The sequence below is a fragment of the Cyprinodon tularosa genome, unplaced genomic scaffold, assembly GCF_016077235.1.
Source record: "Cyprinodon tularosa strain WSP-4 unplaced genomic scaffold, ASM1607723v1 ctg505, whole genome shotgun sequence".
NCBI classification, from domain to species: Eukaryota; Metazoa; Chordata; class Actinopteri; order Cyprinodontiformes; family Cyprinodontidae; genus Cyprinodon; species Cyprinodon tularosa.
Genome location: NW_024039236.1, coordinates 325,953 through 343,748, shown reverse-complemented (window position 1 = coordinate 343,748; position 17,796 = coordinate 325,953). Strand labels below are relative to the sequence as shown.

The window sequence follows — 17,796 nt, the reverse complement described above, 5'->3', positions numbered from 1 at the left end:
GGGGTCCAAGCTTCTCCTTGTGAGAGAGGGAACCGTTGGGTCCAGAGACTGTTGGTTCAGCAGAGTTCACAAGCAGCTGCAGCATCTAGCTTCTGACTTTGAATGGCAGACCTTGATCAGAGTTTCCAGCTCTTCACAGAGAGCAGCAGAGGAAATCCTAATAGGAATCTTCAGGTTTGGCTCACCAGGGCTGGAAGGCAGGTTAAGCTCACCCAGAGCTTCAGGCTAGAGACAGGTTTCCTGTGAGCAAAAACAAAGGAGGGTTAGAATCAGCTCTCTCACTTGAGACAACTAAGATTCTTTCAGGTATCAGAGGCTCAGGTTGCTAACCAAACTAAGGTCAACACTGCGGCGTCGAAGGAAGGTCTTGCAGCTGCTTATAAAAATGGAAGGTCTCCTGATGAGTAGATGCGTCTCAGGTGTGCTGGAGGGCTCCAGCCCCAGGAGACTCACGGCGCACTCGGCTGGAGGAAGGTGGTACATCCCCAGATCCCAACAATATATATATATATATATATATATATATATATATATATATATATATATATATATATATATATATATATATATATATATATATATATATATATATATATATATATATATATATATATATATATATATATATATATACCAAAGGACACAGGTTAGAGGAATAAATGGAGAGGAGAAAATGGCAGGTGAAAGACATAACTATTAAGGTAGAGCAAACAGACCAGATCATGACATAAACTAATAATCTGAACCAAGGGGGCTGTTTTCCTCCAAAGTAAAACATGCTATCTTTGCTAAGCTGTAGTTTGTTTGTTTTGTATTCTCTCCCACCAGTTGTTGCCCATATTTCATCCAACAGCAGAACATTAGAGGACTGGTTCAGGTCATATTTAGTAATAACTAGATAATTACAGTAATCTGTCACCGTGAAGCCGATACAGGGCCACATATTTGCAGTTTTTACCCTACAGCAGGTGTTTATAGACGGCTTCGATTCATCCTAAGTCAGTTTGATCGGCTTGTATAATAGACTCTGGTGTTTAAAAGCAGCAAAGGTCTGTCCCATCCCTTCCCCTTAAAAGTCCAACTGTGCTGCAAGGGAAGAGTATTCAGCTGCTTGGTGACGGTGATGTTGCACAGTAGAAAGGACTTGAGGAGAAAGATGGAGGACGCAGAGAAAGGAATGTGCTTTTAGTGTCTAGGAGTGACGTTTCTGTAAATGCAGAGACAGAGTTTGGAGGAGTTCTCCTGTCTGCAGTGGATTGATTCTGAACACACCTCGTAGCAATAAAAACCAGAATGAAAAAGTATGGCATGGCACAGCTTATCACTACTTATGAGTTATTCCAGGCCGTCGGACAGAAACTACCCTGGCATTCATTTACCTGATGCTTGTCTTGAGAAACCTTCTGCTAAATGCTTTAGCTGATTGTTGTTAAGCTCCACTAAGGAAGAAGTGAACATTTCCCAGGTTTATCTAATCTATATGGTTGGACATCATTTAAACTTGATTGATTCCTATTTCTCCTTTAGATTCTAGTAAGTGTTGATTCTTGTTCTTTGGACATGACAAAAGTTGACATGTTTTAAATCTGCTGGCTAACCAGAGTTCTTTATGGATGAAAGTCTGAACTTCTCAATTAACTTGATTCTCCTTTAACGTTCAACTGTGTGTAAAAATTTCTTTACATTTTCCCAGTTATTTTCAACCATCAGTTTATAATTCCACAAAGGACAAATTGGAAATGAGGCAGGTATCTATTAGAACATAATGTAAAATGACGAAAAGGATTTTTAAAAAAAAAGGCCTTCCTCAGCTCAGAACCAGACCGGTGGTTAAAGTAACGCTCTGAACCTCAGTCTGGCAGTGTTTACTCATGTTGGTAGTGCACCGTCCTCTGCGACTATCACAATAGATCGACGTTGCTGACTGGACTTGTCTTTAATTATATGTTAAGCCAAAGTTTCGACTGCCTCCTCACAAACAAACGTTTGAGCACTCATCAAATTAACACTCATTTTTAACACGCATCTTTTATTCAGATCAATCCGAATAAAACGGATTAATCCGAATCCCTCATATAAGTAAGGGCACTTACAGTAACAGCCTTTCAAAATGGCCCTTCCCAGTCAAACGCCAGTCGAATGGTAGCCTACTTCCCTGCAACTCCCAGCAAATCCCCTCCAACTTCCATCTATTGGCCTTCTCCTGGGGGTGCATAGGACCCCACCCTTCACTGAATTACGGGTCTGACCAGGAGATGGTGCTTCTCTTTAGATCTTAATGTCCATAATATCTGTAATCATGACAGAAAGAATATTTTAGTGCAAAGATTGATGTTTAAAAAGGAATTGTAGGGGACCAGTCAAGGACCAATTAAGGACAGGTCAAGGACGAGCCAAGGACCAGCCAATAACCAGCCAACAACCAGCCAAGGATCAGCCAAGAACCAGCCAAGGACAAGCCAAGGACCAGCCAAGGATCAGCCAATGACAAGCCAAGGACCAGCCAAGGATCAGCCAAGAACCAACCAAGGTCCAGCCAAGGACCAGCCAAGGATCAGCTAATGACAAGCCAAGGACCAGCCAAGGATCAGCTAATGACAAGCCAAGGACCAGCCAAGGATCAGCCAATGACAAGCCAAGGACCAGCCAAGGATCAGCCAATGACAAGCCAAGGACCAGCCAAGGATCAGCCAAGAACCAGCCAAGGACCAGCATAGGACCAGATAGGGACCCATTGAGGAAAATGAGGAATTTTTTAATGGCTACTACTGAATATGATGGCATAAGTGCATCTGTGGTGGCCATCATGCTGTCAGTTATGAAGTAGCATGGACCAGGAATCAGTCTGCTTTCTAGTGCTAATGCAGTTAGCATGACCTCTTTACCTGCCCCTAGGATCTGCCCACAATCCTTTGCATGACAGGACATATAGGCACAGCCCACCTCACAGTATTTCTCCATGTGTGCTCTGTGTGACACATGCAGATGTCCTCAGTTTCATGTTTTGGGTTTTATAATGGAGAACTTCAGCCATTTGCAAAATTTGTGTAACTTTTTTTTCTCCAATGGACTCTCTGTTCTCAGTCCCCAACCATACTAATCAACAATCATAAAAACTTGATGTTCCTGCAAATGGCCACAGATGCGCCTCGCCTTGAAACTTATCCAAAATGTTAGGTCTTTATTAATGGACAAAACATTACAGGTCTGCTGTTTAAGAACAAGAGTTTAGTAAATCTGTTTAAGAAGAAAATATCCAGCATGTCCTGATCAACTTTTTTCATAGTACAAAGCAAAGCTGGTAAGTAAAAAGGATCAGCATGTAAATCCCAGTCTGATGCTTTATTAATGCCAATGTATGAGCAGTAAAAACCCAACTGATCCATCAGTACATCATGTTCTTCATTGTGGTTCTTATAGAGTGCTTAATTCAATTCATTTCACTTTATTTATATAGTGCCAATTCAAAACATGTCATCTCATGGCACTTTACAATTCACCAGATCATCCAGTCAAATTGGGTTTCTTGGCCTTCTTTCAGCATCACCCCTGGACAGGAGATTTATCATTTTTGCAATATTCCTCAGGTGAAAGAAGAAAATTCTAGAAACCTCTTTGATATGGGATTTAAATGACAGGTCCTGATCAAAAACAACACCAAGATTTTTTACTTTATTATCTGAAATCAGTTTAATCCTACCCAAATGAAGTGACTGGCTAATCAGCTCATTTTTCAAAGACTCTGGTCCAAAGACTATAACTTCTGTTTTGTCTGCATTCAGAAGGAGAAAGTTAAGAGACATCCAGGTTTTTATGTCTTCAAGACATGCCTGTAATCTATGTAATGGGTTAGCTTCATCTGGATTATGGACAGATATAGCTGGGTATCATCAGCATCACAGTGAAAATTATTCCAATGCTGTCTAATAACTCAACCAATTGGGAGCATGTATAAAGTAAAGAGAATTGGTCCTAGCACTGATCCCTGTGGTACTCCACAGGTAACCTTTGAGCATGAGGAAGATAAAGTGAAAGACAAACTGAAATCGATCACATAAGATTTAAACCAGTCTAGTGCTGTTCCTTTAATTCCAACAAAATATTCAAGTCTTTCTAAAAGAATATTATGATCAACTGGATCAAATGCAGCACTAAGATCCAACAGGATGAGCACAGATACAAGTCCATTATCTGAGGCCATGAGAATATCATTAGTGACTTTCACCAGAGCTGTTTCAGTGCTATGATGAGCTCTTAAGCCAGACTGAAACTCTTCAAAAAGTTAATTATAGTGTAAGTGATCGCACTCTTGTTTGGCAACTACTTTCTCAAGAATTTTAGAGGAGAAAGGCAGATTGGATATAGGTCTAAAATTGACCAAGTCATCTGGGTCAAGAGACGGTTTCTTAAGCAGAGATTTAATTACAGCAACCTTAAAAGCTTTAGGTACATATCCCTGTAACAGAGATAGATTAATCACATCTAAAATGGAGGAGGAGATCAAAGGGAATACCTCCTTAAATAACCTTGTTGGAACTGGATCTAACATACAAGTTGAAGGCTTAGATGAATACAATAGTTTTCCTAACTCTGAAAGTTCAACGGGATCAAAGCAGACCTGCCTCACCCTCCAGAGACAAACCAATCATAGATAGAGGAGTGCCAATGATGTTATTATTAATAAGATCAATCTTATTTATAAAGAATCCCATAAAATCATTACTGCTAAGAGCAAGTGGAATGAACGGTTCAACAGAGCTATGGCTCTGGGTGAGTTTGGCAACTGTGTTAAAAAGAAATCTAGGATTATTCTTATTCTCCTCTACTAATGAGGAGAAATATGCTGCTCTTGCTTTACAAAGGCCCCTTTTATACAGCAGTAAACTAATTTTCCAGACTACTTAGGATTCCCGTAGGCCTGTGTAGCGATATTTTTTTCCAGTTTGCTAGCATTTTCCTTCAAAGTGCGTAGCTCTACATTAAACCAAGGAGCCAGCTTTCTTTTTTTAATGGTTTTCATTTTCAAAGGGGGTACATTGTCTAAGGCAGTTTGCAGAGCAACAAAATCAACCTGTGAAGGGAAATAAACTAAGCTTTTGCACTCTGCAGGATTGCTCAGAGACACAGAGGAGAGAGAAAGTGAAACAGAATCTTTAAAATTTATAACTGCACTATCTGATAAAGATCTACTAAACTGTAACCTTCTTTTGGGGGAGGAGAACTCTGTTAAAGTAATCCTGAAGGTTATTAGAAAGTGGTCAGAGGACAAGGTTGTGAGGAAATGCTGTTATTTCTTCACATTCTATGCTATATGTTAACACAAGATCCAAACTATGAAGATAAGAACGTGTGGGACTACCGTATTTTCACGACCATAAGGCGCACCGGACTAAAAGGCGCACTCTCTGTTATGTGTCCCATTTCTGTATTTAACACACACATAAGGCGCACCGGACTATAGGGCGCGTTTTTTATATACAGGTACATGTCCTCTACTACCTTTAAATACCTCTACTGCGTATTTAAAAATACAGCGGGGGCAAAACTGAGTATGACTGTGCTTTATTCATGTATTTATTACAAAGTATTAATCAAACCTGGCAGCTGGCCGTGAGACAGACACATCGCAGATGACACAGCGCTGTGGTCACTCCTAAATTAACTTAAAATCCTGAAACCTGCCGACGGAATATGTTCGCTTTTATTACCGGTATCCTGGTGCCTGCAGCTAAAATTATTTAGATGAAAAACACCTGCCAGCAGCCGCGGTGAGGCTGCTGTTGAAGGAATTTACTGTCGGTGCACCGCTGGTATGTGGGGGTCTGAGCGCCTCCGACAGAAATAGATAATCTGGATGAACTGACTGCAATTATTAAGTTTTCAGGTGGCCTTTCTCACTTAAAAACATATTAAAACTACTTTATTCCAACTGATCACAGCAAATATAGCTGCAAGATTTAGATTATTTAGATGAAAAAACACCTGCCAGCCACCACGCTGAAGAGGAGGAGACCCGCCCACAGGCTGCTGTTGAATTAAGCTTTCAGGTAGAAAAATAGAGCGGGAGCAAAACTGAGTATGATTGTGCTTTATTCATGTATTTATTACAAAGTATTAATCAAACCCATCAAAGTCATCATCCTCTGTTTCTGAATTAAACAGCTGCGCTAAATCAGACATGCCAGTTTCCCCATCTGCGCTGTCAGAGTCACTTTCCGTGCAGCGCAGCTCCTCAGAAATAATGCCGGCTTTTGCAAAAGCTTGAACAACAGAGCCAGCAGACACAGTCCATCTACAATCCATCCGCAAACGGTGGCGTAACTTGCCCGGCGCTGCCTTCTTATCCTGAAACTGTGGTCTCCGTCGGTCATCCATCGCTCCCACGCCGCTTGCAGCCTTACTTTGAACGGCCGCTCCACACCGATGTCGAGCGGTGGAAGCTCCTTTGTCAGACCCCCGGGATAACGGCGAGCACAGCGTTCATTTGATTCATCTTTTTTTCACATCGGCTGTGATGGTGATGCGTGGAAAAAACCACCTAGTCTTCTCAGATACACCTGCCTCAGCCACGCAACCACCCGGCCTTTTTCATCTAACATCATATGTCATCAGAGCGCTGTCTGTCTCGCTGTCAGCTCCCAGATCAGCTTCTCTGATTGGTTGATGCGGCGCGTCCAGCAGTAAAACTTCAATTTTTCCATCTGAGCAGCAGCAGCGCGTTGGCGGTGCGTCAGATGCTTAAACGCTCCCGACGTGCTGCACCAAAACGCGCTGCAGGACCTTTTGCTGCACCTATACGCGCGTCAACCATTGACTTTGCATGATAACTCGCTGCTTCTGCTGCACCTGCTGGGTCTGGTTCACACCGATGTTGAGCGGTTGAACAGCGAGCACAGCATTCATTTGTTTCCCCATGTTTTTCACATCAGCTGTGAGATGGGCACGCATGGAGTTACATATTAACAGCGATGGTGAGGGGTGGAAAAAAAACACCTGGTCTCCTTACATTCAGCCACTCTTTCATCATCTCCTCAATGAGGTGGTCTCAAAAGTCGCAGTTACAACACACATAAGGCGCACCGCACCATAGGGCGCACCGCACATTTTGAGGGAAAAAAAAGACGTTTAACTGCGCCTTATAGTCGTGAAAATACGGTATTCACATTTTGAACAAAGCCAACAGTGTCTAAGATAGCATTAAAGGCTGCTCTTAAGCTATCTCCTTCAATGTCAGCATGGATGTTAAAATCTCCCACTACGATGATCCTGTCAGTATTTAATACCAAAGCAGAAAGGAATTCTGAAACTTTATCTAAAAATTCAGAGTAAGGACCTGGTGGACGATACAGGTCCTTAACGCACAATATTTCTTGCGTTAAAATTTGGATGGGGGAAATTAAGGGTTAAATGTTCAAAAGAGTTGTAATTATTAACTGGAGTAATCAGTAAGTCAGACTGAAAGATTGTTGCTACTCCTTCTCTTTGCCCAGAACTTCTGGGTATGTAAAAATTGAAATAACTTGAAGGAGTTGCCTCATTTATGCTCACATAATCCTCTTGCTGCAACCAGGTTTCTGTAAGGCAACATAAGTCAATGTGACTATCACAAATTAAGTCATTAACTAGCAGACTTTTAGAGGAAAGAGATATTATGTTAACCTGTTAAAACCCACCGGGTTGGACCTTAAGTGGGGGTATTAATTCAGAATGCATAAAATTCCACCAGTAAAATTTTTATCAGCAGGTGGAGCCATTGCGCGCAGCTCCAAGCTGACACCAAAAGTTCCAATCCCCACAGCTCTGGAACTGTCATAGCTAGAGGTCTGAAAGTTTCTGCATTTGTGGTTGACATGATGTAGAACATATATAATGCAATAAAACCTGCTTTTTCTCAAGAATGTCTTAATTACTGCTGTTCATTTCGAGTATTAACTAAAACAACTTTGAGTCATGTTTGAACTGATTCAGGTTGGTCTGTGTTCCACTCATGCAAGTTTAATTTATATATTCAGACACTAGAGGGTGTTAGCATTCAAATAATGTATTGCACTTGTAATTTGGGCTTACAGTTCCTAAGTTATTTGCTTTTTCATTTTGGTGTGCAAAATAGGATAGGATTACCCAAAATGAGCTGGATGTTAGGAGGTTAAACAGACCACATTTAATTGTTTTAAATTTTTCCCCAATTGGAGTTATTTTAATTTTAATTAGATTATCATGATTTACTCCTTTGGGAATATTTGCTAATTTATTAGATTTCGGTTGTGGGCAAGACACTGTCTGGATGGAGTAAAGAGTGGGTAACAGTAGAGAAGCTGCAGAGATGTGTGTTAAACTACGACTCTGCTTCCTGGTCTGCACCCTGGGTGGTCAGGGTTTTGGAGGACTAATAAATGTGGCCAGATTCCTAGAAAGAAGAGCTGCACCATTCAAAGTGGGATGGATGCCGTCTCTCCGAATCAGACCAGGCTTTCCCCAAAAGGATTGCCAATTATTAATGTAGCCCACGTTGTTTTCAGGACACCACCTAGACAACCAGCGGTTGAATGACGACATGCGGCTAAACATGTCATCACTGGTCAGATCAGGGAGGGGACCAGAGAGAATGACGGAGTCCGACATTGTTTTGGCAAACTTACACACTGAAGCAACACTAATTTTAGTGACCTCCGATCGGCGTAACCGGGTGTCATTACCACCAGCGTGAATAACACTCTTGCTGTTTTTAACCTTATCCTTAGCCAGCAGTTTCAGTTTTTGATGTCGCCCGTTCTGGCCTTTGGCTATGGTCCCTGGTGTCTCTAATGCCACAATTAAAGGTTGATTTAAATTGCATTGTTCAACTGTGGAGTATTTGTTCAGTCTATCCAAAACTGCATAAAAATTTAATGAAAGAAAGGTTTGGAGTGCAACTTTTCTGTTTTCTCAGATTTTATTTTCTATTTTTTTCAGACTATTTTTTTCAATTTCAGTACCTTTTTTTTACTTACATTTTGTTTACATTTTTTTCTGGTATTCTATATGTCAGATTTTTGTCAAATTTCTGTTTTCAAACTAGAGTTTAGTAAATTGCAGTCTTTTCTCTTCATTTTCAGCCTAATATAAATACTCCCATTGACCAATATAAATGTTCCTAACGTCCATGCACACCAGTAACCACTCTAGAGGAAATCCCAGAAGTAAATGTGATTTGTACAATGCAGTTTAAAAAATGATGTAAATCTGTAAAACTCAATGTGAAAAGAGTCATTTGAAAAATTTATAATAATAAATAAATCTGAAGATTTTGAAATAAATGTAGTTTCAAACTAATTAAAAGAATACGGTTCCTGATATATTCAGGGTTTTTTTTTGTCTTAATCTTCATAAAAACAAGCTGACTCTTATCTCTGCTCTTCACCTACATGTTATGAACTTGTTTCAAACCAAAACTTGAACCCATATCTGATGGGAATGAGGCATTGTGTGTCTATGAAAACAAATCTAGGAGCTCAATGTACAGGAACATTTAGTGCTCTGTCTCCATCTACTGGCAGCTAGGTTATTCTGCATGCTTTTATTTTTTATATTCATAATATATATATATATATATATATATATATATATATATATATATATATATATATATATATATATATATAGATATATATATAGATAGATATATATATTGCTTTATTATTTGTAAATGTGTGTGGAGAGTTGTGTATCTGTATCTTGATTTGTGTGTGTGCAGTGGGATTTGAAAATGTGTAAATGAAACTGTAAATGTGTGAGGAGATTTGTGTGTCTTTGAAACAATCTGCAAATGTGTAAAATTACTGTGTGTGAAATCTGGTTTGCAAATGTGTAAAACATCCTGTTTACACTCTGTTTACACTTGATTTTTGCTACACTTCTGCCGTGTGAGATCCTCAAATGTGTAAAGGATTTATATGTGTAATATCTGGATTTGCTGCCCTTAGCGGAGACTTACAGGCTCACAGGTTGCCTCTTCCTGCTGAAGGTGTTCAGCACAACTTGCTGCACCTACACCCACATACCACCAGGTTGTATATATATATATACCGGTATATATATATATATATATATATATATATATATATATATATATATATATATATATATATATATATATATATATATATATATATATATATATATTATATATTATATATTTTTTATATATTTTTTATTTATTTATATATATTTACATATATGTATGTTTATTTATATATATATATGAAATATCAATTCTGTTTTTTGTGCAAAAAAACCAAAAAAAAAAAAGGTATGTAAAACAAACTGTTAGCATCTTATCTGCTGCACTGAAATTGGTGTGTTTACTACTACAGCCCTTATTCTCTCCGTGTCAGTGATCCATATTACATCACATGTATCATCATTTTCCAACAATGTCTGTTTGTGCATCCTGTTTTGCAGAGGCGGGCTCCACCGACAATGAGGAGCGGGTTTTCCGGCAGCGAATGCGACCCAGGAAGCGGCAGGGAGCGGTGCGGCGAAGGGTCCACCAGGTCAACGGGCACAAGTTCATGGCCACCTACCTGAGACAGCCCACCTACTGCTCTCACTGCAGGGACTTCATCTGGTCAGAAACTCACAGCAAAACATCAAATTGACAGAATTTATCGAATAGATGGATGAAAGAAATGAGCTGAATGAAGATCATACTTTATTTCCTACCAAGTGAATGCTTTTCTTTTCCAAACCAAACTGGGATCATTCATGTCTGGCACAGTGCAGCTGAAGCCTTCACCAGGCTCTTCCTGGTTTCCTGCTTTATGAGGCTCCTCATAAAATGCTGCGTCTGTAGTGAGGATGCTGAGCAGTGAGGATCACACACAGATCCAGGGTTAGGGTTAGGGGGTTATTCACATTAGAAATATTTCTTAGATAAAGTTATTGTTACAGCTAATCATGGATCCTCCTAAGAACATTTCAGCAGAGTTTTTATGAATGAATCTTAATCTGCGCTGCAAGCTTTTCAGAGTTAAACCAGGTACAATTTAGAATTTTCCTCTCCTAAGCTCTGGATAGATGGTAATGAGAGGCAAAAACGTTTTTGTTTTGTTTTTTATCTTGAATGCATAATATTTCTACATTTGTTTACTAGTTTTGGTATAATTGCTGTTCTAAGATGGTTGTTCTGTCAGCTAAAGGCATGTTTTACAGTCTCTATACTCCAGTTAGGGATTAATCAGGTATTTCACTAATAGATTAATCTGATGAATTGCTTCTGCCATATTTTTCTGAGAAATAAAGCACCCATGAATCAGATCCAGAACATTTCATGTCAAAGAATCAATCTATTTACAAATGACACATCCTTCTGCAAATAATTTACTTTTAGAGAACTGTAGCTTGATGGGCTTTTTTAAAATTATGTATCTGGTGGAAAAGAAAAGTCTTTAAATGATCATTGTCCAAAAGGATAACTGGTTTATGACGGCCTTTTGTTTGCTCTCCTGTCCAAAATGATTACCTAACATTCACTTGTGTCTGTCTTTCTGCAGGGGTGTGTTGGGGAAGCAGGGCTATCAGTGTCAAGGTAATGTCTTTATGCGTATCACTTTTTGCTTGACAAACTCCTCTCTCTGTTAAGAAGCAGAATGGAAACAGACACTGGTTTAAATGCTGTAAACGCAAACAACTGATAACCGCCAACATAAATACAGATATTTTATCCAACATGGTCAAATTATGGGAAAATTTATTTTAAAACATATGTAATGACCATGTAATAAGCCAGGCTATTCTGCATTTATCAGTTGATAGATATATGATTATTCATATATCTATGATTATTTAGAAATGAAGAGTGTCGTTTTTTTGTGTCTCTGCTGCAGTTTGTACCTGCGTGGTCCATAAACGCTGCCATGAGCTCATCATCACAAAGTGCGCAGGAATGAAGAGGCAGGACGACACAGTTGGAGAGGTAGGAGATGATGACTTTGGTTGATCTGGATGATTATGTGGATTTCTGAAGAAGGATCAACACATACCAGAAAGTGCCAGAATTAGCCATGATGGCTAGTTTGAAGCCGTGAGCGACACGCGTCCGATCAGGAATCTGAAATGAGTTTTTGAACTGCGGTTCGTCTCGTTCTTCTCACAGCAGGTCGGGTCTCAGAGGTTCAGTGTCAACGTCCCGCACAAGTTCAGCATCCACAACTTTAAGGCCTTCACCTTCTGTGACCACTGCGGCTCCCTGCTGTGGGGTCTGCTGCGACAGGGGCTGCAGTGTAAAGGTACCCAGAACCCTGCTTCCCCTTATCCTTCCTCCTCCCATATGATGAACCTGTTTCCTCTGTTCGTCTGTGTTTCAGTTTGTAAAGTCAACGTACACAGGCGATGCGAGAGAAATGTGGCGCCAACTTGTGGCGTAGACGCTAGAAGGATCGCCACAGTGTTGTCAGACCTCGGACTGACACCAGATAAGATCTCCAACAGCGCCCAGAGGCGGAAAAAGGTCTGCATTCACTCAATCCATAGATTTTATTCAGACTGAAGCTAATCAGCTTCTATTTATTGTCTACATTCTAATAAAGGTAGCCATCCATACATTTCAAGTTAATTTCTTCCTAATAATTTTTTCTTGAAGAGCCGAAATGTTGTGATCTTGCAGATCGGGCAAGACTGCTGAAATAAATCACATCTATTAATTAAAATCACTTCTAAATTCATGGAAAGTTAGGTGGACGGTAAACATGCGGGGAAGATGCTGCACCATAAACAGTTCTAGGTATTATAAAGTGAATCTATCTAATTGTATTACTATTGCTCTCTATTGCTATGGCAGTAAAGTTTAACCCATTCTTTCCAAACTTCATTCTGTCATTATTAATCTCCGCCACCAGAAAAAAATATCATAATTATTGACATGAAGAGTAGTAAGTCTTTCATTAGGAAAAATAGATTATTGGCATGCAGAATTTGAACATTTGGCACTTACAATATCATAGATATGGGTACGATAACAACTTTCCAATTGTCCTAACCTTGGCGTTGAAATGGCGTTTATAAATGGACACGTCATGAAGCTTCACCGGCTGGGAGCTACATAGTGCTAATGCTTAGCCACTACTCAACCAGAACAATCACCGGGATCTTACCTGTACTGAGAAGGGAAATGGAGCGGATGTTCAGAAGTCCCAAAGAGGGATTTAAACAAAGAATCGCCTTATGATTAATTGTTGATTAATTATAACCATCAAACTTAGATTATATTTTGTCTAATACCATTAACTGATTAACCCTGCGCTGAAAGCTGGATGGTCACAAGATCTGAGTTTTCAGTCTCACAGCAAATCCATCTTGAAAGACTCCAGCTAATACGTCCGTGTCGTACCAACCAGAGAGTCAGACCAATGACCGGCCAGCAGTGTTTTTAGGGGCGGGACATGTAGGAATGATGACAGTCAGAGGGGCCTTGTGTTACAAATATGGCTGCGCTGGAGGACTCACCTGTTGTTACAGCAACCAACTTGGTTTTAGCTAAAATAGCTACAATCTCTCATTTTAAAAAAGGAGCAAGAGAAGCACTTTGTGTATTTGTTGATGGGAAAGAGTCAGTGCTTTTCTTCTGATAGAATTTTAATTTGGCAGGGTACTAGCTGGCCGTCACCCAATCAGCTCATAGCACTGTAATAAACGTCCGTCCTTAGAAAGACAGACAGAACTGCAGCTATTCTAGATAGATCACCTTGAACTCAACTCTACACACATCAGTCTGGCTGATGCCGGGTTACTGACTGATCATGTCTTTTAGTGCTGTAGTTTCACTACTGTCCACTAGAGGGCCATGGTGTTTATTTAAAGGCACACTATGCAACATTTTTCAGTTAATTAATGTGTTCCATAACGTTTTGGATGATTAAATGAGTCATTTCAGGTTGAACAAAGGTATTCTTGGCCGCCCTGGTGGTCTGTGGGGGAAATATCGCACTTGCAATTGCAGGAGCCCTCGACCCGCACCCACAGGCTCAGAAGTCTCGCGAGAGTCGGTCTTGCTTTACGGCGAGAACTGCTACACGCCCCCAGTTAAAAGCATGCTCGTTGCTAGCATAGTGGCGATCTTTGTGCAGTTATCATGGCGGAACCAGCGTGAAAACAGCGAAAGCAGGCAAGAAAGAGGAAAAGGGCTCCGGACAGAGAGAGGAGTCGTACACGGGTGAACATCGGGCAAGCTTTTTCCGAATTGCGAGAGCTAAAATAAAAAGAAGGCTGCAAGGCTGACGCGGACCTCGCGTTTCTGCTGATGTGATTGTAAGTAACATTGGAATGGTTTCTCTCTCTCTGTGTGCATGTTCATACTTTTACTGTGTTAGTCAATCGTTGCGTTCGCCTGTCTGCTAAGCTCAAAGCAACCGCGCCTGGCTTGACGGAGAAACCAGGAGAACAGCTGTGCATATTTACGACAGTGCACTTTTACTTTCGCCCTCTGGGGGGAGCCTCGCTGGAAAATCAACACCGGTTGCATAGTATACCTTTAAAGTGGTGCCTTGATTATACCTGCAAGAGGAGCGATGTCAGAACGAAAGGATACCAGAGCAGAAACAGGAAAGGATCCAGAGTCCAGTCTGGATTATTTTACAGTTTAATGGAGACAAAAATGGAGAACCAACCTGGTGTGGTTCTGTTTGTTATAAAAACACTGGATTAAAGGAATACTATTCCTTTAAGGTGATGGAAGGTGATGATAGAAACATGGAAACTAAACAGATATAGGATGATAGAAAGAAGCATGCCAGCAATAAGCACAGTAAATATGGAAGGCTCTATTTGTTAATGCATTTCTTAGAACTTCCCTCTGATAGATCCAGAACCAGATCCAGAATCAGATCCAGGACCAGACCCAGAACCAAATCCAGAATCAGATCCAGAACCAGATCAAGGACCATATCCAGAACCAGAACCAAATCCAGAACCAGATCCAGAACAAGATCCAGGACCAGAACCAGAACCAGAACCAAATCCAGACTCAGATCCAGGATCAGCACTAGATCCAGGACCAGACCTAGAACCAAATCCAGAATCAGATCCATAATCAGATTCAGAACCAGATCCACGACCAGATCCATAACCAAATCCAGAACCAGATCCAGAAATCCAGATCCAGAACCAGATCCAGACCCAGAGATCCAGATCCAGAGAACCAGATTTGGGACCAGATCCAGAACCAGAGATCCAGATCCAAAACCAGATCCGGAGATCCAGAACCAGATCCAGACCAAGATCCAGAACCAGATTCAGAACCCTATCCAGAAATCCAGAACCACATCCAGAACCAGAATCCCTCATTTGAAGGAACGTTTCTCCCAGCAATAATAAACACCCTTTAGTGCAGTTCGGTGTCTAATAATGTGACAGAATGTCACAGTCCTTCAGAAATGATGTTTGATATATTGTATTTATTGATTCTGTATCTTAACAGGCTCATTTTTAATATTGTTAAGATATTTCTAAAGTGAGGAAAAACAAAAACTTTTTTTGTCTTTGCCATCAGTATCTAATGCAGCTGCCTCAACTTTATTTGACCCCAGGAAGTTTTCTATGTTCTGGAAAGTTTCTAATGATACAGAAAAAAAAACCAGGAAAATGGCCTTTAATCAATTAATTTATACGATCAATCAACTTTAGATGAACTCATTCATTTATAAATTCCATCTTTAGCCTGGAATCATCTGGTGAGATAAAAATAAACATCCATCATCCATCCATCCATCCATCCATCCATGCATCCATCCATCCATCCATGCATCCATCCATCCATCCATCCATCCATCCATCCATCCATCCATCCATCCATCCATCCATCCATCCATCCATGCATCCAATTAAGGGGTGCTGGTGTTTTTCTGCAGCTACAGGCCAGAGGTGGACAGGTAAAAATAAAATAAATAAATAAACTTTATATTTGGAAATCAACGTCTCGCACTATGTGGTCTTTTTTGCAAATTGGGCTTTTAAATAAATTCAGATTATTCAACGAATTACATGTTTAGATGATATAGTAATCTAGTTCCACCTGTAAATAGATTAACTTTGTCTTCAAGCAGGCTCGCCAGACCAGGGACCCCCAGCAGCCGCTCTCAGATACTCCTCAGGAAGAAGAGGACCGCTCAAGGTCTGCCCCTACCTCCCCATGCGACCAAGGTAAGGGAACGTCGTACCCATCGCATCACTTCGGGATCTAGAAAGAAAGCGTTGAACGAGGCCTCGGCTGTCATCTTTCCTTCGCCTCTGCTCAGATGTGAAGGAGCTGGAAAACATCCGGAAAGCTCTGTCCTTTGACCACCGCGGAGACGAGCACAAAACACACCCGCTCTCCACGTCCCTGTCTGTTCCAACCATGGGAGCAGAAGGAGGGAGCGGCGCTGGAAATGGAGTAAAGGAAGAGAGAAGCCAGGAGAACGGTGAGGTCAAAGGTCACAGCTGCCCACAGACCAAAAGGATGCACCTACATGATTACGTGTTCATAAAGGTTCTGGGGAAAGGAAGCTTTGGAAAGGTTGGTGAAAGATTTCCAACCACTTGAGAAAATAAAAGCAAGCTTTCCCCCTGGTTTCTGAGCGTGGCATGTCATGTGATCAGGTGATGCTGGCCGAGCTGAAAGGTACCGACGAGGTTTACGCCGTCAAAGTGTTAAAGAAGGACGTGATCCTGCAGGACGATGACGTGGACTGCACCATGACTGAGAAAAGGATCCTAGCGCTGGCCAGGAAGCACCCTTACCTGACACAACTCTTCTGCTGCTTCCAGACTAAAGTAGGAACACACACACGCAGAGACACATGTGCTCCACCAGGGGGCAGTGTTAGACCATATTCAAACTGACGCTTCTGTCTGAGTCTGGTTCAAACCTTTGATTATTTCACTTACATTATTTAACTTATAACAATAAAAGAATAAAACAGGTCTCTCTGCTGCATCTTTAAAATGAAAAAAGAAAACAGAGAGAAAATATTTTCTCCAGGCCTTTGAATTAAACATTCCACCACATGTTGAGGTTTTACTTCCATGATAAACTATCATAACAGCAGATTGGAATGAAGATGCTCTATGTTTTGAGGCTTAAATTTAATTTGTATATCAGAATTGATGTTTTATTTTGAATTCCCAACGAGAAAAAAAAACACCAAAAATACCCTAATCAGAAATCTAAATAACCTAGACTTTATTTCCCACTAAAGTTATGTTTACAGAATGGCTAGTATAAGATAACTGCCCCCACTGGGGACCAGTTTGCCTTTAATTACAGGTTAGTGTGTTTTTAAAAGGTCAGTGAGTTTGACAGACCCCTGCAGGTTCCTCCTGGTACTGCACCACCAAAATGGATCTGGAGGGAAAAGCATAACTGGTGTGTGAGAGAAACCAGAGGACTGAGATTTTGGTTTATTGCTACTAGCATGAGAATGAGCACAGATTTAATCGTCTTCTAACCCTCTGCTGTTGCCTAACAGTCCAACAGGCTGCTGGTAGTTCTTAGTGGGAAATATTCAGCGGTTTATTTTATTGCATTCAGTCATCCGTCCTTTTGTTGTCAGCGTCTTGTTTTCTCCCCTCCTCACTGCTACAGCTAAAGCAGACCACAGTTAAATAATTTAAATTATGACATATAAATAATTTCTTTTCCATTTTGATGTAGAATTGTAAACTTTAAAGTTTTTTTGTTTTTTTTGTTTTTTTATATGGTCGTTGACCATCAAATAATGTTATCTGGTAGCCTAGCAAACTAGCCCCAGCGGCAAAAATTAGATCAAATTCGATCAACGCCCT

General features: G+C 40.5%; 1 protein-coding gene across 2 annotated transcripts in view; it reads left to right on the top strand.

The window, feature by feature from the left end:
• The window catches only part of LOC119795240 (protein kinase C epsilon type-like), a 151,946-nt gene that overhangs the window by 70,080 nt on the left and 64,070 nt on the right, over positions 1 to 17,796 (top strand). The window contains exons 3-10 of one of the 2 annotated variants that reach the window (XM_038303131.1): positions 10,441 to 10,606; positions 11,532 to 11,566; positions 11,865 to 11,953; positions 12,134 to 12,266; positions 12,345 to 12,487; positions 16,074 to 16,173; positions 16,269 to 16,528; positions 16,612 to 16,785. In XM_038303131.1, the coding sequence (XP_038159059.1) occupies positions 10,441 to 10,606; positions 11,532 to 11,566; positions 11,865 to 11,953; positions 12,134 to 12,266; positions 12,345 to 12,487; positions 16,074 to 16,173; positions 16,269 to 16,528; positions 16,612 to 16,785 (1,100 nt within the window). The remainder of the gene's footprint in view (positions 1 to 10,440; positions 10,607 to 11,531; positions 11,567 to 11,864; positions 11,954 to 12,133; positions 12,267 to 12,344; positions 12,488 to 16,073; positions 16,174 to 16,268; positions 16,529 to 16,611; positions 16,786 to 17,796) is intronic. The other variant, XM_038303132.1, reaches the window with a different exon arrangement.